Here is a 15,896-nt window from a genome sequence, read left to right as displayed (position 1 = left end):
ATCAAAAGATAGAAGGGATGTCAAAGTAATATTTATGAAGATGAGTAATATGACCCCATATATATATTTTTATTATTTCTAATTTCTAATTTAAATTTAAATTATATTATTAATTTTTTATTAAATTTTTATATAAAATTTCACCTTTTAATAATTAAAATATTAAATTATTTAATTAATATATAAATAAAATTAGTTAATAGATTATATGTTCAAAATTAAAAAATTATTACACTCGTATAAATTATTCTTAATTATTAAAATTATAAGATTAGTTATCCTCTATTTTTATTTATATCTAAGTTTTACTAAAATAAAAACTAAACATAATTATATATTTTATATAAATCTAATTAGAATTAATAATATATAATAATTAATTTATTAAAAAGATATTTTAGTAAAACGGGGGTTAGGGTGGGAATAGCAGTGTGTTGGGTGAAAAGGGATAGTTTTGTTTAAAATAAATAATTAATAACTTAAAATATCTTTTTAATAAATAAATTATTTATTTTATTAATTCTAATATGATTTATATAAAATACATAAATTATTTTTAATTTTAATTTTCGTAAAATTTAGTTATAAATAAAAAGATTAAATACAGTTACCACCCCTAAAATATTGACCCCACGTTAGTTACGCCCATAAAATTTTAAAACCACTTATCGAAAAAAAAAAAGTTTTAAAACCTTCAAAACCCTCATGATCTTTACTTTTTTAGTTTGAAAAGTCCATTTTACCTTTAAAAAAATTATTTTGTGAACAAAAAAACAAAATAAAGAGATTTTAAAATGCCAAAATCATAATTTTTCTAATTATAGTTTTACTTGTTCGTCGAGCTCTTTTTATTTTGTAATCCTAAAGTACTTGTGTCTCATTTTATACTAATTTTACTTATTTGTCAAATGAAGTTAAAAAAAAAAATTATACATACATAATATTACTACATTTATATAATTATATATCATTTATATTTATATATTAACTCTATATGTTTTCATTAGTTCATCAACCCTTTTGGGTTTATTAATTGTATATTTATTTCACTTGTTCATCAAACACTTTTTAATTTCATAATTCTAAAATAGTTGGACTTCATTTTATTTTAGTTTCATTTGCTTGTAAAACCAAACTAAAAAAAAGTTATACATGCATATACATATATATATATATATTTACTTAAACAATGATAACGAACTAACAAAAAATATATAGAACTAATATATAGATGATAATTATATAAATGAGGTGATTATATGTATGTATAAATTTATTTGCAACTTAACTTTGACAAAGTAAAATTAAAATAAAATGAGTACAATTACTTTAGGATCACAAAATAAAAGTAGCTCAATGAAAAAGTGAAACTAGAATTAAAAAATGGTGATTTTAGCATTTTAAAAATCTTTTTATTTTTTTTTTCACAAAACAATTTTTATGAGGGTAAAATAGACTTTTCAAATTTAAAAAGTAAAGGTTAGGGGGGTTTGGAAGGTTTTAATACTTTAAGGGGGTAATTGATGTGGGTTGAATACAGCAACGTGCAAAGATGGCTTGGCTGAAAGGTGGTGATCAATGCTCTCGGATTTTCTTTCGAAAGGTGGCAGCACGTAGATCTGTCAAATGTATCCTCCAAATTACGAGACAAGGGGGGTACATTATTGACGGACCAAACAACAGTTACGAATGAATTTGTTGATTTTTACCAGCGGCTTCTGGGAGGGGCTAGATGGAACCGAGCTCTTGACTTACGGCAGTTACGTTCGTGGGCTCGACGCCTGTTGTCGGATGCATTGATGCAGCCAATCACACCGCATGAGGTCAAAATGGCGATTTTTGATATTGCAGAAGATAAAGCGTTTGGCTCGAATGACCATACTTCTGGATTCTTTAAGACGGCTTGGCCGGTAGTAGGGCATGAGATCACCAGTGCAGTTATGGAGTTCATTCACACCGGCAAACTTCTCAAACAAGTGAATGCAACGTTACTCGCACTTATTTCTAAGGTACGCAATCCTAGCACGATTGCTGAATTTCGCCTTATCTGTTGTTGCAATGTGCTATATAAGGTGATTACAAAGATTATAGTACAACGTCTGCGTGTCGTCTTGGATGATTTAATCAATCCCTCGCAGAATGCTTTTGTGCCAGGCAGGTCGATCAGCGACAATATTCTGCTAGCTTAGGAGCTTTTTTCTGGCTATAAGCAAAAGCGACTTCCACAAAGATGTGCACTGAAGGTGGACTTACAAAAGACATACGATACAGTAGAATGGACTTCTTACTGGTTGTGCTGCATCTGTTTAGATTTTTGGGGACCTTTATTCGTTGGATAGAGGAGTGTGTCACCACGCCTGCTTATTCAATCTGTCTCAATGGCACAACACACAGCTACTTCAATGGGGCGCGAGGGTTGGCCAAGGGAACCCTATGTCCCTTTATTTATGTGTCCTTGTTATGGAGGTGCTATGGATGATTGTACAACAACTTACTGATCAGGACGGCGGGTTCTCGTTTCATTGGAAGTGTGAGGCAATGGGCCTATTTCAACTTTGCTTTGGTAATGACCTTATTCTTTTTTATAGGGCCGATGAATCGTCTATCGAGCTGTTTAAAAAGGGGCTGGATAGGTTTGCAACCTTTCCGGGTTATGCAGAAGAGCCACATTATTATCTCCAAGGCGGCATACGGACTCCGTGACATGTTACTCTCCCTCCTATCATTCCAAGAGGGAGAGATACCTCTTCGTTACCTCGGGCTCTCCCTTATTTTCTCACGTATCGAGATCAGGGTCTGCACTCCACTCTTGGAAAAAATTGATAATCGAATTTGAGGATGGGAAGGAATTCAGTTAACATTTGCCGATAGACTGCAACTTATCAAATCCGTACTGATGTCGTCTCACACCTATTGGACAGCGGCATTTATCTTACCAAAGATGGTGATTCGTGAGATTGAGAAAAGCTTGCATACCTTTCTTTGGAAGGGTACCACAGGAACGGGCTATCCGAAGGTTTCTTGAACACTTATTTGTAGGCCAGTGGAGGAGGGGGGCATCGGCCTTATGGATATTTTAGCCCTAAATTGAGTTCTCATGTGCAAGCATTATGGAAGATTATTGTGCGACAACAGGACTCCATCTGGGTTGATTGGTTATTCCATACTCGGCTTGGAGCTAACACTATTTGGACAGTCAGTAATAGGAAGGGGCTGTGGGGGTGACGACAGATTCTTGCTCTCCGAACATGGCTATTACCTTATATTGACTTTCGAGTTGGTAATGGGGATTTATTTTCCCTTTGGCAGGACCTTTGGCATCAATTGGGGCCATTGATTCATCACTTTCCTACTGGCCCGACCATTATGAACATCCCCCGACTACACACCTACACTCGGTCATTGCGAATGGGGAATGGAGCTGGCCGCCACTCACTAATGAATTCGTGGCGATCGTTCACCTTTTGCCGTCATCCATGGTGGGGAAAATCATATTATTTAACGCTTGAATGACGGTACTTTTAATTGTAATACTAAAAAATATTATATTTTTATTTTATGAAATTAAAAAAATATTTTACCCGCGATACACTTAATTGGGCGTTGTTATAGAGGTACAATGAGCTTAATTAGTGTATTAATTTATCGGAGCTAAGCATCTTTACAGGTTAGCTTGATGTGTATTTCTGCAATGAAAATTTTAAAAAGTCCTCTTAACATTACCCGAAGGACATCGAAGACATAACTTGAATTCTTTATTCAAACGTGCAGTCGCGGGCCGAATTAAAAAACATGTACCCATTTATTTATATTAGTTATTTGGCACGTCCTATTATTTGTGTGTATATAATAAATAATTATTTATATTTTAAAATATATTATAAATAAAAATAAAATATCTAATCAACATATTAAATTTAAAAAAATAAATAAAATAAAACTAATTTAAACATATCGTCGACACCAAAAAGAATTGGTGGGAGTAAAATTTCCATATTAGCATAGATAGATAATATAGATCATAAAATGAAAAGAAGTATTTGAATAGGGGTGGTTGAAAATAAATACGAGCATTTTTGGTAATTTTAAAAATTGATATAATGATGTAAGTAATGAATTTATTTATTTATTTTTATATAATATGGATGATTAGCTAGTCATGATGAGTTGTAAATTCACACGGCCGTTAGCTACTCATCAACTTTCCCCCATAAAAGATTCCATAATTTTGCAAAACACTGACCACGATTTGTGATTCCCTAGAATTAGCCCACCACTTGTACCATTTAGACTCAGCTGAATTAAAATACTGTGCGATTCCGGATTCCCTATATAAATCATCCATCTCCCACCACTTGTTCCAAAGTACGATTTAGACTCAGCTTTCCACACTTAATCAATATTGATAGATTGATTGAAGAGAGATATGGGAACGATTAAGCAAGAGCCATCCTCTGAGCTACTTGAAGCTGGAGCTCATATTTGGAACCAGGTGTTCAGTTACATAAACTCTATGTCACTAAAATGCGTAACTGAGCTCGGCATCCCCGAGATCATCCACAAGCATGGCCGCCCCATGACTCTCACTCAACTGATGGAAGCTCTACCTGGCGTTGATAGAGCCAAAGCCGACCACGTGCGCCGTCTCATGCGGACCGTCGTGCACTCGGGCTTTTTCGTATTGGAAAAAGTCGATTCATCCGATGAGCAGGGTTATTGGCTTACGCCTGCTTCACGTCTTTTGATGGAAGACCACCCCATGAGCATGAAAGCGTTCGTACTTTCCCAACTTGGTTCGGTCCTATGTGAGCCATGGCAGCATTTGAGTGGATGGTTCCGAAATACCGAGGACCGCACATCATTTCATACCACTCATGGAATGTCACTTTGGGAGCTGAAAGAGCAGAATCCAAGCTTTGGGCATTTGTTTGATCGAGGAATGGAAAATGATGCCACAATTGTGGCCGACGTGATTACCAGAGATTGTAGGCAAGTGTTTGAGGGTTTGGGTTCTCTTGTGGACGTGGGCGGAGGCACTGGAACTGTGGCCAAGGCCATAGCCGAGGTGTTCCCACAAATTCATTGTACAGTGCTTGATCTTGCACCTGTCATTGCGGGATTAGAGGGGACACGGAACTTGAAGTACGTTGAGGGAGATATGTTTGAGTACATTCCTCCAGCAGATGCAGTTCTACTCAAGGTATGTACGTATGCTTCAAAATGCGTAAGTTAGGTCGAAAAAAGAGGGAAAATCTGCATTTACTTTTACAAATCAATTGTGAATATCATATATATGTGTGTGCTTATCCATTACCCAAATAAATATTGTTACTAACTTATGTCGCTATGCGAAAGGAAAGTGGTAGGGTTTCACAAAAGATCTATAACTTGCTCTTCTATATGACTTAGAAGAAGATCATTATATGTTCACTAAAACATTCATATATGTTCATATATAGTGGTTATTGCATGATTGGAACGACGAGGAATGTGTAGAGATCCTGAAGAGATGCAAAGAAGCAATAAAGAGTAATGAGAAAAGAGGAAAGGTGGTGATCATTGAGATGGTAGTCGATGACCAAAATTCCGACCATAAATCAGTGGAAACTCAACTCTTCTTCGACACTTTAGTGATGACTATAGCTGATGGAAGAGAAAGAAGCCAAAAAGAATGGGCAAAACTCTTTTTTGATGCTGGTTTCAGTAACTATAAGATCTCTCCCCTCTTGGGATTAAGGTCTATCATCGAGGTTTATCCCTGAGTACATGCAATGCTAAGATTTCTCTCCTCTTTCGAATAAGGTCTATTACCCAGGTTTGTCTTTGGGTGTATGTTGTGCTATAAGTGGCGGTATGTGAACTGTACTTGTACAAGCCTGTTTTCTTCTATGTTATTTTGTTTACTAAGACTTGATTATATTGCAATATGTGTTGCGTAGACAATTGGATGTGTTTAAGAAAGATTTTATATGTGTTCCCAAAATTAGCATAAAAAATGTACTACTGAGAAACTCAGGATTTAGAACCAATGTTTTGTGATGGTAACAGTCCGTCACAAATTGTAACGGATTTTCTAATGGTTTTGGAATGGATTTGTGCGGATGATGACATCACATCATTTATAAAAAGTTAAATAGTTTTGGGGCGGATAAACTGTTACAAACCCATCCAAAGTAGGATGTTGTTTCAAAATATGTTTCGAAATAAAACCTCCCACAATTTTACCACAGGTTTTGGATCGACCAAAATAAAATTGAAATGGCTATGTAGCAAGAGTAGTTGTCCGTTCCAAAAGTGATTACTAAATTCATTACAAATTTGTGACAACTGGTTAGTCCGCACCCAAATTTCTATATCCGTCACAAAATCAAATTTATAAGTTTATTATTTAACATAATATTTTATTAAAAAAATCAAATTTTGGGACGGAAAATTGAACATCTCGTCTCTAAACCCGTTAGAAAATGAAATTGATTTTGGCAGAAGAATAAAAATTTAAAAACTTTGAGATGCGTATATTAAAATTCCATTACTAAATCTACCTCAAACTGAAATATTCTTTTGCGAAAAATTCAAAATTTCTGGAAAAATTTAAATTTTGTGATGGATATTTTTAATAAACCGCCACAAAACCTGTTTCAATGAAAATTTATAGCACAAAATTTAAAAAAGCCAGCGGGAAGTTAAATTTCAAAATCCACCATAAATTTTACCTCAAACCTGTTACAGAACTACCAAGTGTATAACCCACTGGGCACCTTAATTGACGTTGCAAAGGATTTCAAATTCTTGAAATTATACATTTTGTAATATATTTTTTAACATGGTTATCGATTTCAAATTCATTTGATATGAAGTCATTTAAAATCATTCTTTCAAATCTATTCCCCGAATTCGAATCATTCCATCCAAACATAGAATTGACATAGTTTTTAAAGAAATATTAATCTTGTGTTTTTAAATTGTATTTTCTTCTAAAGATTTGTCAACATAATGTGACTGATTAAGAATAACACCATAAAATATTTTGGTAATTTTCATGTCAAAGACAAAATTCATTGCACCAAAATCTTACGTATTGGAGTGGCTGCTAATATATTCTTTTTGGTTTAGATAACATTCAAAGTAAAGCCAAAGACCACTAAATAATAGGATAAATTGCATCCACGTACTAAGTTTAATTACATAAATATTCTCTACTTATGAAATTATAGATACACCAGTTAAGAGGGAGTTTAGTGCAATGTACTCAGGGAGTATTTGGGTAAAGTATTATCATTGAATAGAGGGTGTACTTATAATTACAACTACAATTTCAAGAAATATACTTATAATTTTATAAAGAGCATGAAATATTTGTGTAATTAGATCTAATTTTAAGAAGTATTGATTTAATTCACTTTAAAAATAGGAATAATTATATTTACGCCCCCTCACCTATTATCTTTTTAAACAAACCACCCATGCTTTCTGAAAAATTATAGAAACCACCCCTGGCAGCCTTTAAAACTCAAAAATATCCCTGTTGACTAGATCAACCTTTAAAATAATTTTTCAAGGACAGAAATGTCCTTAGTGGTGTTTTTGTAATTATCAAAAGGTAGAAGGGGTGTCAAAATAATATCTATTAATATATATATGTATATGCGTGTATAACTTTTTTTTAGTTTGGTTTTACAAGCAAATGAAGCTAAAATAAAACGAAGTCGAAGTATTTTAGAATTATGAAATTAAAAAGTGTTTGATGAACAAGTGAAATAAATATACAATTAATAAATCCAAACGGGACAATGAAGTAATAAAAAAATATAGAGTTAATATATAAGTATAAATGATAATTATATAATGTAGTAATATTATGCATGTATAATTTTTTTTTAACTTGATTTGACAAATAAGTAAAAGAAGTAAAATTTAGTTATAAATAAAAATAGAGGATAACTAATCTTTTAATTATAATAATTTTAAATAATTTATGTGATAATTTTTTAATTTAAACTTATAATCTATTAACTAATTTTATTGAAATATTAATTGAATAATTTAATAGTTTAATTATTAAAAGGTACAATTTTATATAGAGATTCAATAAAAAAATTAATAAAATAAATAAATTTAAATTAAAAATTAATATAAATAATAAAAAAATATATGGGGTCATATTACTCATCTTCATAAATATTATTTTGACAACTCCTCAACCTTTTAATAATTACAAAAATACCCCTATTCTTGAAAAATTATTTTAAAAGTTGACCTAGTCAATAGAGATATTTTTTATTTTAAATGCTGACAAAAATGGTCTGTAATTTTTTAAAAGGTAGGGATAATTTGTGTAAAAAAAATAATAAATGAGGGATGTAGATATAATAATTCCTAAATAATACAACAAAGCGATAAACAATGCGAATTATTTCGAACCTTGTGAAAGATATGCTTCATGCTCATTTTGATTTATAAACATTCTCAATCATTGCTTAGATGCTTAAGTTATATAGGGATTTAATTAATTTACATATTTTACATATTCGGTCCACTTCAACAAAAACCTCCGGTTGATTAACATAAGTTTCTTCATTTAGGTCTTTATTTGAAAAGATAGTTTTTACATTCATTTGATAAATATATAAGTCAAATATAGTAGCAATAGTAAAATTCTTATTTGGATCAAGTTTGGTCGAATCAAATTAATTATGGATCAAGTGTATCACACTTGCTATGTGATCGGTCATTTTTCCTAAACTATGCACCGATCACACGGCAAGTGTATTGCACTAGCCATATAATTGGTTTAGGTTTGGCCGAGTCAGGTCCAGTCTCGAATTTCATCAGATTCTTAATTAGAAAATTCATATAAAAAATTGGGTTAATTATATTTTTCCATTTGAATTATAATAGTTTTTACACTTTTGTATTTAATTTTTTTTTGTGTCAACTTTCCATCTTAACTTTACGAAATTTTGAACTTTGTCATTTATAACCGTTTTTCATCCAAGTTTTTTATCAAAGAAACATCACAGACAATGCACATGTGATTATTAAAGGTTATGTGATGTGATATTTTTCACATATGCCAATATATAATACTTTTTCGGCAGAAAAATCATCATCATCAACAATAACATTAAAAAAAAAAAATGAATATATGACGATGGACAAATTTCACAAAATTGAGATAGTAAATTAATAGAAAAAAAAAATGACGGCAAAAGTAAAATTTAATATAGTTTGAATATCAAAATGTAATTTACCCTAAAATATTTTAAGACCTTGTAGTTGTTTAGGACGCTTGACAACTTGTCTAGTGTTAAATTTATTTGTAGACCATTAAATTTATCTTTTTTGGTTTATTCTCTTATGAAGTTTGAAGAAAAATAGAATTTTTTTTTTTATTGAATTACAGCTTGAAAAACACTAGAAAATGAGAGGAAAATAACAATTTTTTTCACTTTAAATGAATTTCCATTAATGGAAGGACCAAAAGTGCCAGAAAAGTTTGAGGACAGGACCAACATTGCAACCTTAAATTATTTGAGAACCAAAATCGCATTAGTGGGTATATTTGAGGACCAAAAATTCATTTATCCCTGATATTTCCGTTAAGTTTAACTAAAAAATTAACGGAAGGACGAAAACTACTAAAAAAGTAAAAATTTAACGACCAAAATTACAACTTTAAAAAATTATTTGAGAACCAAAATCACATTACTAGTTATATTTGAGGACCAAAAATACATTTATTCCTATTCATATGCTTCATAAAGCTTCCAAATATATTCTCTTGGTTTTCAAAGTTCAGACGCTCTACTTTTCTATTAATATTATTGAAAATTAGTATTTTGTATAATTATAACAAAATAGCTCAATAACTACAAAAATTTAATATTAAAGTTAGCATTAAATTAATTTTCAGTGCTAATCTACACTATTTAATATATATTATGAAGTGGACACTTAATTGGTGTACTTTTTCTCATTTCTTGAATTTTTAATAAAAGAAATAGTTCATTCTTATCAATTGATCCAGTTTGACAATCATCACTGCTTACTCTGAGTCGGACATTAATTGGACCATCGCTATATATTGATTTTGACAATCATCATCGCTTACTCTGAGGCGGACATTAATTGGTGGATGTTTTTGTCATTTCTTGAATTGTAATAAAAAAATAATTCATTCTCACAAATTGAGCAACTACTATATATGATTTCGACAATCATCACCGCTTACTTTGAGTCGGAAATTAATTAATGAAGTTATTCACATTTCTTGAATTTATATCTTTCTTGTACTAAATAGCCCTAGTCTATATATCATACAATTATGTTTCGTCCTAACTCTTGATTTATTGTCCAAATTTGATTTTCACATTTACATTTCTTGCATCCGATTCATACTTTATCTTTTGAGACGTATCTTGCAACACAGTATAGAGTACAGTAAATTTCTCTTTATATTCTCACATTGCAGTCAACAACACAGATTTCTGATTCTTGAAAAACATTTTATTGTGTGTGTGTGAAAAGATTGATTTCTGAGGTCTGGTACTGATCTATCTTCCCTTTATCACAGAATAGACTGAAAGTGGGAAGAGGTGAGTGAAATGGAAGGTGATGGAACTGAGAAGCTGTTGAGGGCAACAGAAGATGAGATCGAGGAAGAGAATTTCAAGAGCAAAATATGGGTAGAGAACAAGAAGATGTGGGTGGTGGCTGGCCCTGCCATGTTCACCCGATTTTCGACGTTTGGTATAAGTGTCATCAGCCAAGCATTTATAGGCCGCATTGGTTCCACAGAGCTGGCTGCCTATGCTCTTGTTTTCACTCTCCTTACAAGATTTGCCAATGGTTTACTGGTACTACTTGATGCTCTCAACATCTCTATTAGTATTCTTTCTAGATATATGTAGCTGCATATATAGTATATACGTATGTACGCTGATAGACAAGAAAAGAATTACTCTATAGGATTGTTTTTCACTAGATCTAAGTATTTGAAAATCGTAATATAGTTTGTGAAACGTCCCAAAAAAAGTAAAAGGGACGAATGAAATGCAAGTACGCAGGGATTTTTAATAGCCGGTCTTAATGTAAAGTTGGGTTAGGTTCCATCTCTTAGTAGTATTCAATGTTGTACTAGAACAAGTGCATGTAATTTTAAGAGTGTCTAGTAGCAAGTCCATTTTGAAATAGTGGAGTTACCTTTTCATGAGGTACAACATTACGAAAGTTTCGTTTGACACCTTTGCTCGGACTGTGCAGCTTGGAGTGGCAAGTGGATTGGAAACGCTATGCGGGCAAGCCTACGGAGCAAAACAGTACCACATGCTCGGGATATATCTCCAAAGATCGTGGATTGTTTTGACTGTGTTCACGACTCTACTATTGCCCATTTATATTTTTGCAGCCCCTATCTTGAAAGCTTTAGGACAGGATGAAGACATCGCCCAAGTGGCAGGGAAAATTGGTCTTTGGTTCATTCCTGTCATATACTCCTATATTGTATCATTTAGTTGCCAAATGTATTTACAAGCACAGAGCAAGAACATGATCATAACATATTTGGCAGTGTTTTCATTATCTATCCACATTTTCCTCTCATGGCTTCTAACAGTTAAGTACAATTTGGGTCTAGCCGGCACTATGATATCAACAATCTTGGCATACTGGCTTCCAAACGTGGGGCAACTAATATTCATCGTCTCTGGAGGATGTCGAGAAACATGGAAAGGTTTCACAACATTAGCCTTCAAAGATCTTTGGCCGGTCATCAAGCTTTCTATATCATCTGGTGCAATGCTCTGGTAAGTCTTACTGCACACGAACTTGTCAATCAACAATACTCATGTTATTAATGATGATTACTTACCTGAGGTTCACATGGTTCCTTTGTTGACAGTCTCGAGTTCTGGTACAATGCAATACTGGTTCTTTTGACAGGAAACTTGAAAAACGCCGAGGTTGAAGTTAGTGCTCTTTCCATCTGGTACTACTCTTTCCATTCTCTCCATAATCGCCTCCTCCTCCAGTTACGCAACACTTGAAAATCCTTTCTCTATACATTGCAGTCTTAACATCAGTGGTTGGGAAATGATGATAGCGCTCGGTTTCATGGCTGCAGCTAGGTACACTTGTCATAGTTCCTTTCCTCTCTTCTTCTTAGACCATAATCCATGCTGCATCTACTCTTTGTTGTAGCGTTCGTGTTGCGAATGAGCTTGGGAAGGGGGACTCCAGAGCTGCTAAGTTCTCAATTGTCAATATAGTGCTGATTTCTTTTGCCTTAGGATTCTTGCTATTTGTGTTTTTCCTGTTCTTTCGCGAACGTCTGGCTCATATATTCACGAATGATCATAATGTGGCTACGGAAGTCGGCCGCTTGTCGCCTCTTTTTGCGTTCACTATACTTTTGAATAGCATTCAACCAGTTCTTTCCGGTGAGGCCATATCCGGTTATTGATCCAACACATATATTTCTTGTTGCTTCCTACGAAATAATCAAAAAAATCATCAACGTGTCTAAAAATGTATCGAGAGGAATATCGTTTTACTGAATTAAGGCTTACTGTGATGGGAGGTTTTGATGTGATGAGCAGGTGTTGCTGTTGGGGCTGGATGGCAAAGTGTTGTAGTATATGTGAACCTTGCTTGCTATTACTTGATAGGAATTCCCACCGGAGTTTTGCTTGGTTATGTCATCAAATTACAAGTTGAGGTAAGTTTCCAACATAACCACCTTGCATTCTGGGAGTGCCATAATGTCTCTAATTACATCAGTTGTAAAAGGAACTATCCAAATTTTGATTCGCAATCGACTAGTAAAAATTATTTGAATTCGACTTTTACAAAAAATAATAAATCAAGAATTGTAGCATTTCTTTTGCGGACAACATTAGAAACTTGACTTGACCTGCAACTCAATCAGTATGTGTAAAATTATCAAATTATTCGAGTTCGACTGGATTCAAGATGCACAGTGGGTCGAGTTGGACTAATTCGACACAAGACCAGATTGAACTAATAAAAAACTAGGCTGGATTGGCCTAGGCTCGCTTGGACCTGGCCGGTCCTGGATATTAAAACCTAGGACCAGCTCAACCCAGGGGTCTAGGACCACTTGGTCCTGAGCTAGGCTTCAGCTGGGTCTGCTGGACTTTTTTTTTTTTTTTTTATAATAATCATTCATGGCATATAAGTTTTATTTTATTCTCTCCTAAATTAACTATTCTAGTAGCTCTTTTTATATTTTCGGAATTCTAAAAATTACTATCATTATTGTTCTATTTCTAAATTTTCAGTACTTTAATTCATTAATTTTTTTTATTTATTTTTTTCAAAGTTTATTATAAATTCTTTTTGAATTTAATATCATATAAGTTAATTATATGATCTTAACTATTATTTTTTCTAATTACGATTTTTTGTGTGATTTAGTTTATTATTTATTTTTACTTAATACAACCATAAATTTAAGTAATTGTTCAAAAGAAAACTTCTATTTCATAAAAAAATAACAAAAAAAAGCAGGCATATTCGAGCCTGATCCAGGCTTGATTTGATCCTAGTTCGGCCTCAATCGGGCAGGTTCACGAATTGGGCCTGAGTTTATAAATGGACCCAATTGGGGCCCATTTAAAAGCCCAAGACTACCCCGAGACCAATAATGAATAGTAATGAGCTAGTCTTGAGCTACGCTTTTTTAGTCCGATCTGTATCGGTCCCGAGCTGACCCGACCCACTATGCACCTTGAGACTTCATTAAAACTCATCAACCTCTTTGATTCTTCATGAACTTATTATTGTTCTTTGATGGATTCGCCATGAACTAGCCTAACAAAGCATTCTTTTCCAGGGTGTTTGGATTGGAATGTTAATTGGAACACTCATTCAAACTATCATTCTGCTAATAATAACCCAAAAGACAGATTGGGATAAACAGGTGCACATCTATTCAATTTAGTTTCAATTCTTTTTTCTCAAGGAATGTGATAACTTAATTCTTGAATCCCTTTTGTCTTTGTAGGTTGCAATTGCTCGAAAAAGAGTGAACAGATGGTGTGTGGAAGCTGAACCTGATGGTAACTCTAGAACTGGCTGATGGATGAATTTTTATAGTTTAATGTTGTATTTAGATTGATATATTTCAAACTAAGAATTCCTGATACATAGTAACAAATTCGTCAAACTTATTTGGATATTTAAGTACTCCATATACATAGTAACAACTTCGCTGAACTTCTTTGGATAATTAATGCTGCAAATAATTTTAAATTCTTGAATTCACATTTTGAAGATTTCAAAACCATTTAACATGAAGTCATTTAAAATCATTCATTCAAATTTATTCCCCAAATTCGAATAATTCCATCCAAACATAGGAATTGGCATAGTTTTTAAAGGAATATTAATCTTGAATTTTTTAAATTGTCTTTTCTTGAAAAGATTTGTCAACATAATGCGATTGACTAAGAAAAATTACCGCAACGTATTTTGGTAATTTTCAAGTCAAACAACAAAGTTTATCGCCCCAAAATCTTTCGTATCCGCGTGGCTATTAAGTATATCCTTTTGGTTTTTGATAGCATGCAAAGTTAAGCCAAAGCCAAATAAATAATAGAGTAACTTACACCGACACGCTTTGGGGTTAGATTTAATTACATAAATATTCCTTGCTTATAAATTATAGGTACACGTGTTAAGGGGTGTTTAATTGCAATGTACTTGAGGGGTATTTGAGTAAAGTTTTATCATTGAATAGGGGGTGTACTTATAATTAAAACTACAATTTCAAAGAATGTAGTTGTAATTTCGTAAATAGCATTGCGTGTTTGTGTAATTAAATCTAACCTAAAAAAGTGTTAATATAATTAACCTAAATCATATAACAAAGAGATAAACAATGTAAATTGTTTAAAAACTTGTGGTAGATGCGGTTCATGCTCATTTTGATTTATAACTAGAAATGGCAATTAGCTCCGGAAAATCGCGGCCCCGACTCGGACGTGCTTCATTTTGGACGGGTTTGGGATAGAATTTGAGGAGTCAGGGGCGGGTTTGGGGTGGTTTGATCGGGACCAAGCTGAGTTACGAGTTTTGTCCCGAACCCGTCCCGCCCTGAATTATATATATATATATATATATTATTATCTATTATTAATATATAATTCATTATTAATAAAGTTATAGTATTATATGTAAATTTTTAAACACTTTTTGCATATATCCAACTCTATGTAAGAAATATAAAAAATAATTTTGATGAGAAAATTAATAATTTAGATAAATGTATACTTTGTTTTATACAATTCATTTTCATTGAAAACTATGTTAAGATATTTAAATTTAAACTAACATTCTTTGAAAAAATAAAATATTAGTTGAGTGTATTTTTTGTGTTATACGATTCATTGTAGATCGTAACATAATATTACTTGATGAGAAAATTAATAATTTAGAGGAACGTATACTTTGTGTTATACAATTCATTTTAAAGTGAAAAGAGAAAACTATATTAAGGTATTTAAATCTAAACTATTATTATTTATTAAAAAAATAAAATATTAGTTGAATGTATTATTTGTATTATATAATTCATTGTAGATTTAAAATATTATTACTAGATGAGAAAATTAATAATTTAGATGACCATATGCAAATTTCGCAAAGTTAAAATAGTAAATTGACACAAAAAAATTTAAATAATAGAGTGTAAAAGCATGCATAATTCGGATAGCAAAATATAATTTACCCTAATATTTACTTATAAAATTAAATATTGAAAAATTATCATTTTAAGACCAAAAAAAAAAAAAAAAAGTAATAGTAAAGTGGAAGAAAACTCAACTTCTTGATCTATAAAGAGGCAATCATAATTAAATTCAAATAAATTAGAGTGA

At 32.3% G+C, this 15,896-nt stretch overlaps 3 protein-coding genes across 3 annotated transcripts; all 3 read left to right on the top strand.

Moving 5' to 3' along the window:
• The first annotated feature begins 1,552 nt into the window (after positions 1 to 1,552).
• Positions 1,553 to 2,703, top strand: LOC148789215 (uncharacterized). The gene is made up of 3 exons (XM_088877924.1): positions 1,553 to 1,603; positions 1,713 to 2,009; positions 2,311 to 2,703. Exons 1-3 carry the CDS (start codon positions 1,553 to 1,555, stop codon positions 2,701 to 2,703), a joined length of 741 nt encoding a protein of 246 aa, XP_088734050.1.
• Positions 2,704 to 4,355: 1,652 nt separating this feature from the next.
• LOC105155916 (putative O-methyltransferase 3) lies at positions 4,356 to 6,113 on the top strand. The gene is made up of 2 exons (XM_020692046.2): positions 4,356 to 5,200; positions 5,460 to 6,113. The coding sequence occupies exons 1-2, from the start codon at positions 4,427 to 4,429 to the stop codon at positions 5,760 to 5,762; spliced, it is 1,077 nt and encodes a 358-aa protein (XP_020547705.1). The 5' UTR covers positions 4,356 to 4,426; the 3' UTR covers positions 5,763 to 6,113.
• A 4,394-nt stretch (positions 6,114 to 10,507) lies between these two features.
• Positions 10,508 to 14,134, top strand: LOC105155915 (protein DETOXIFICATION 21-like). Its single transcript, XM_011071897.2, has 8 exons — positions 10,508 to 10,856; positions 11,263 to 11,804; positions 11,900 to 11,986; positions 12,069 to 12,125; positions 12,199 to 12,437; positions 12,597 to 12,715; positions 13,853 to 13,939; positions 14,024 to 14,134. The coding sequence occupies exons 1-8, from the start codon at positions 10,605 to 10,607 to the stop codon at positions 14,096 to 14,098; spliced, it is 1,458 nt and encodes a 485-aa protein (XP_011070199.1). The 5' UTR covers positions 10,508 to 10,604; the 3' UTR covers positions 14,099 to 14,134.
• Positions 14,135 to 15,896: the final 1,762 nt, after the last annotated feature.

Source organism: Sesamum indicum, linkage group LG2 (assembly GCF_026168435.1).
Source record: "Sesamum indicum cultivar Baizhima isolate 11 linkage group LG2, ASM2616843v1, whole genome shotgun sequence".
NCBI classification, from domain to species: Eukaryota; Viridiplantae; Streptophyta; class Magnoliopsida; order Lamiales; family Pedaliaceae; genus Sesamum; species Sesamum indicum.
Note: the sequence above shows the minus strand (reverse complement) of the source record. Positions and strands in the feature narration are given on the sequence as shown.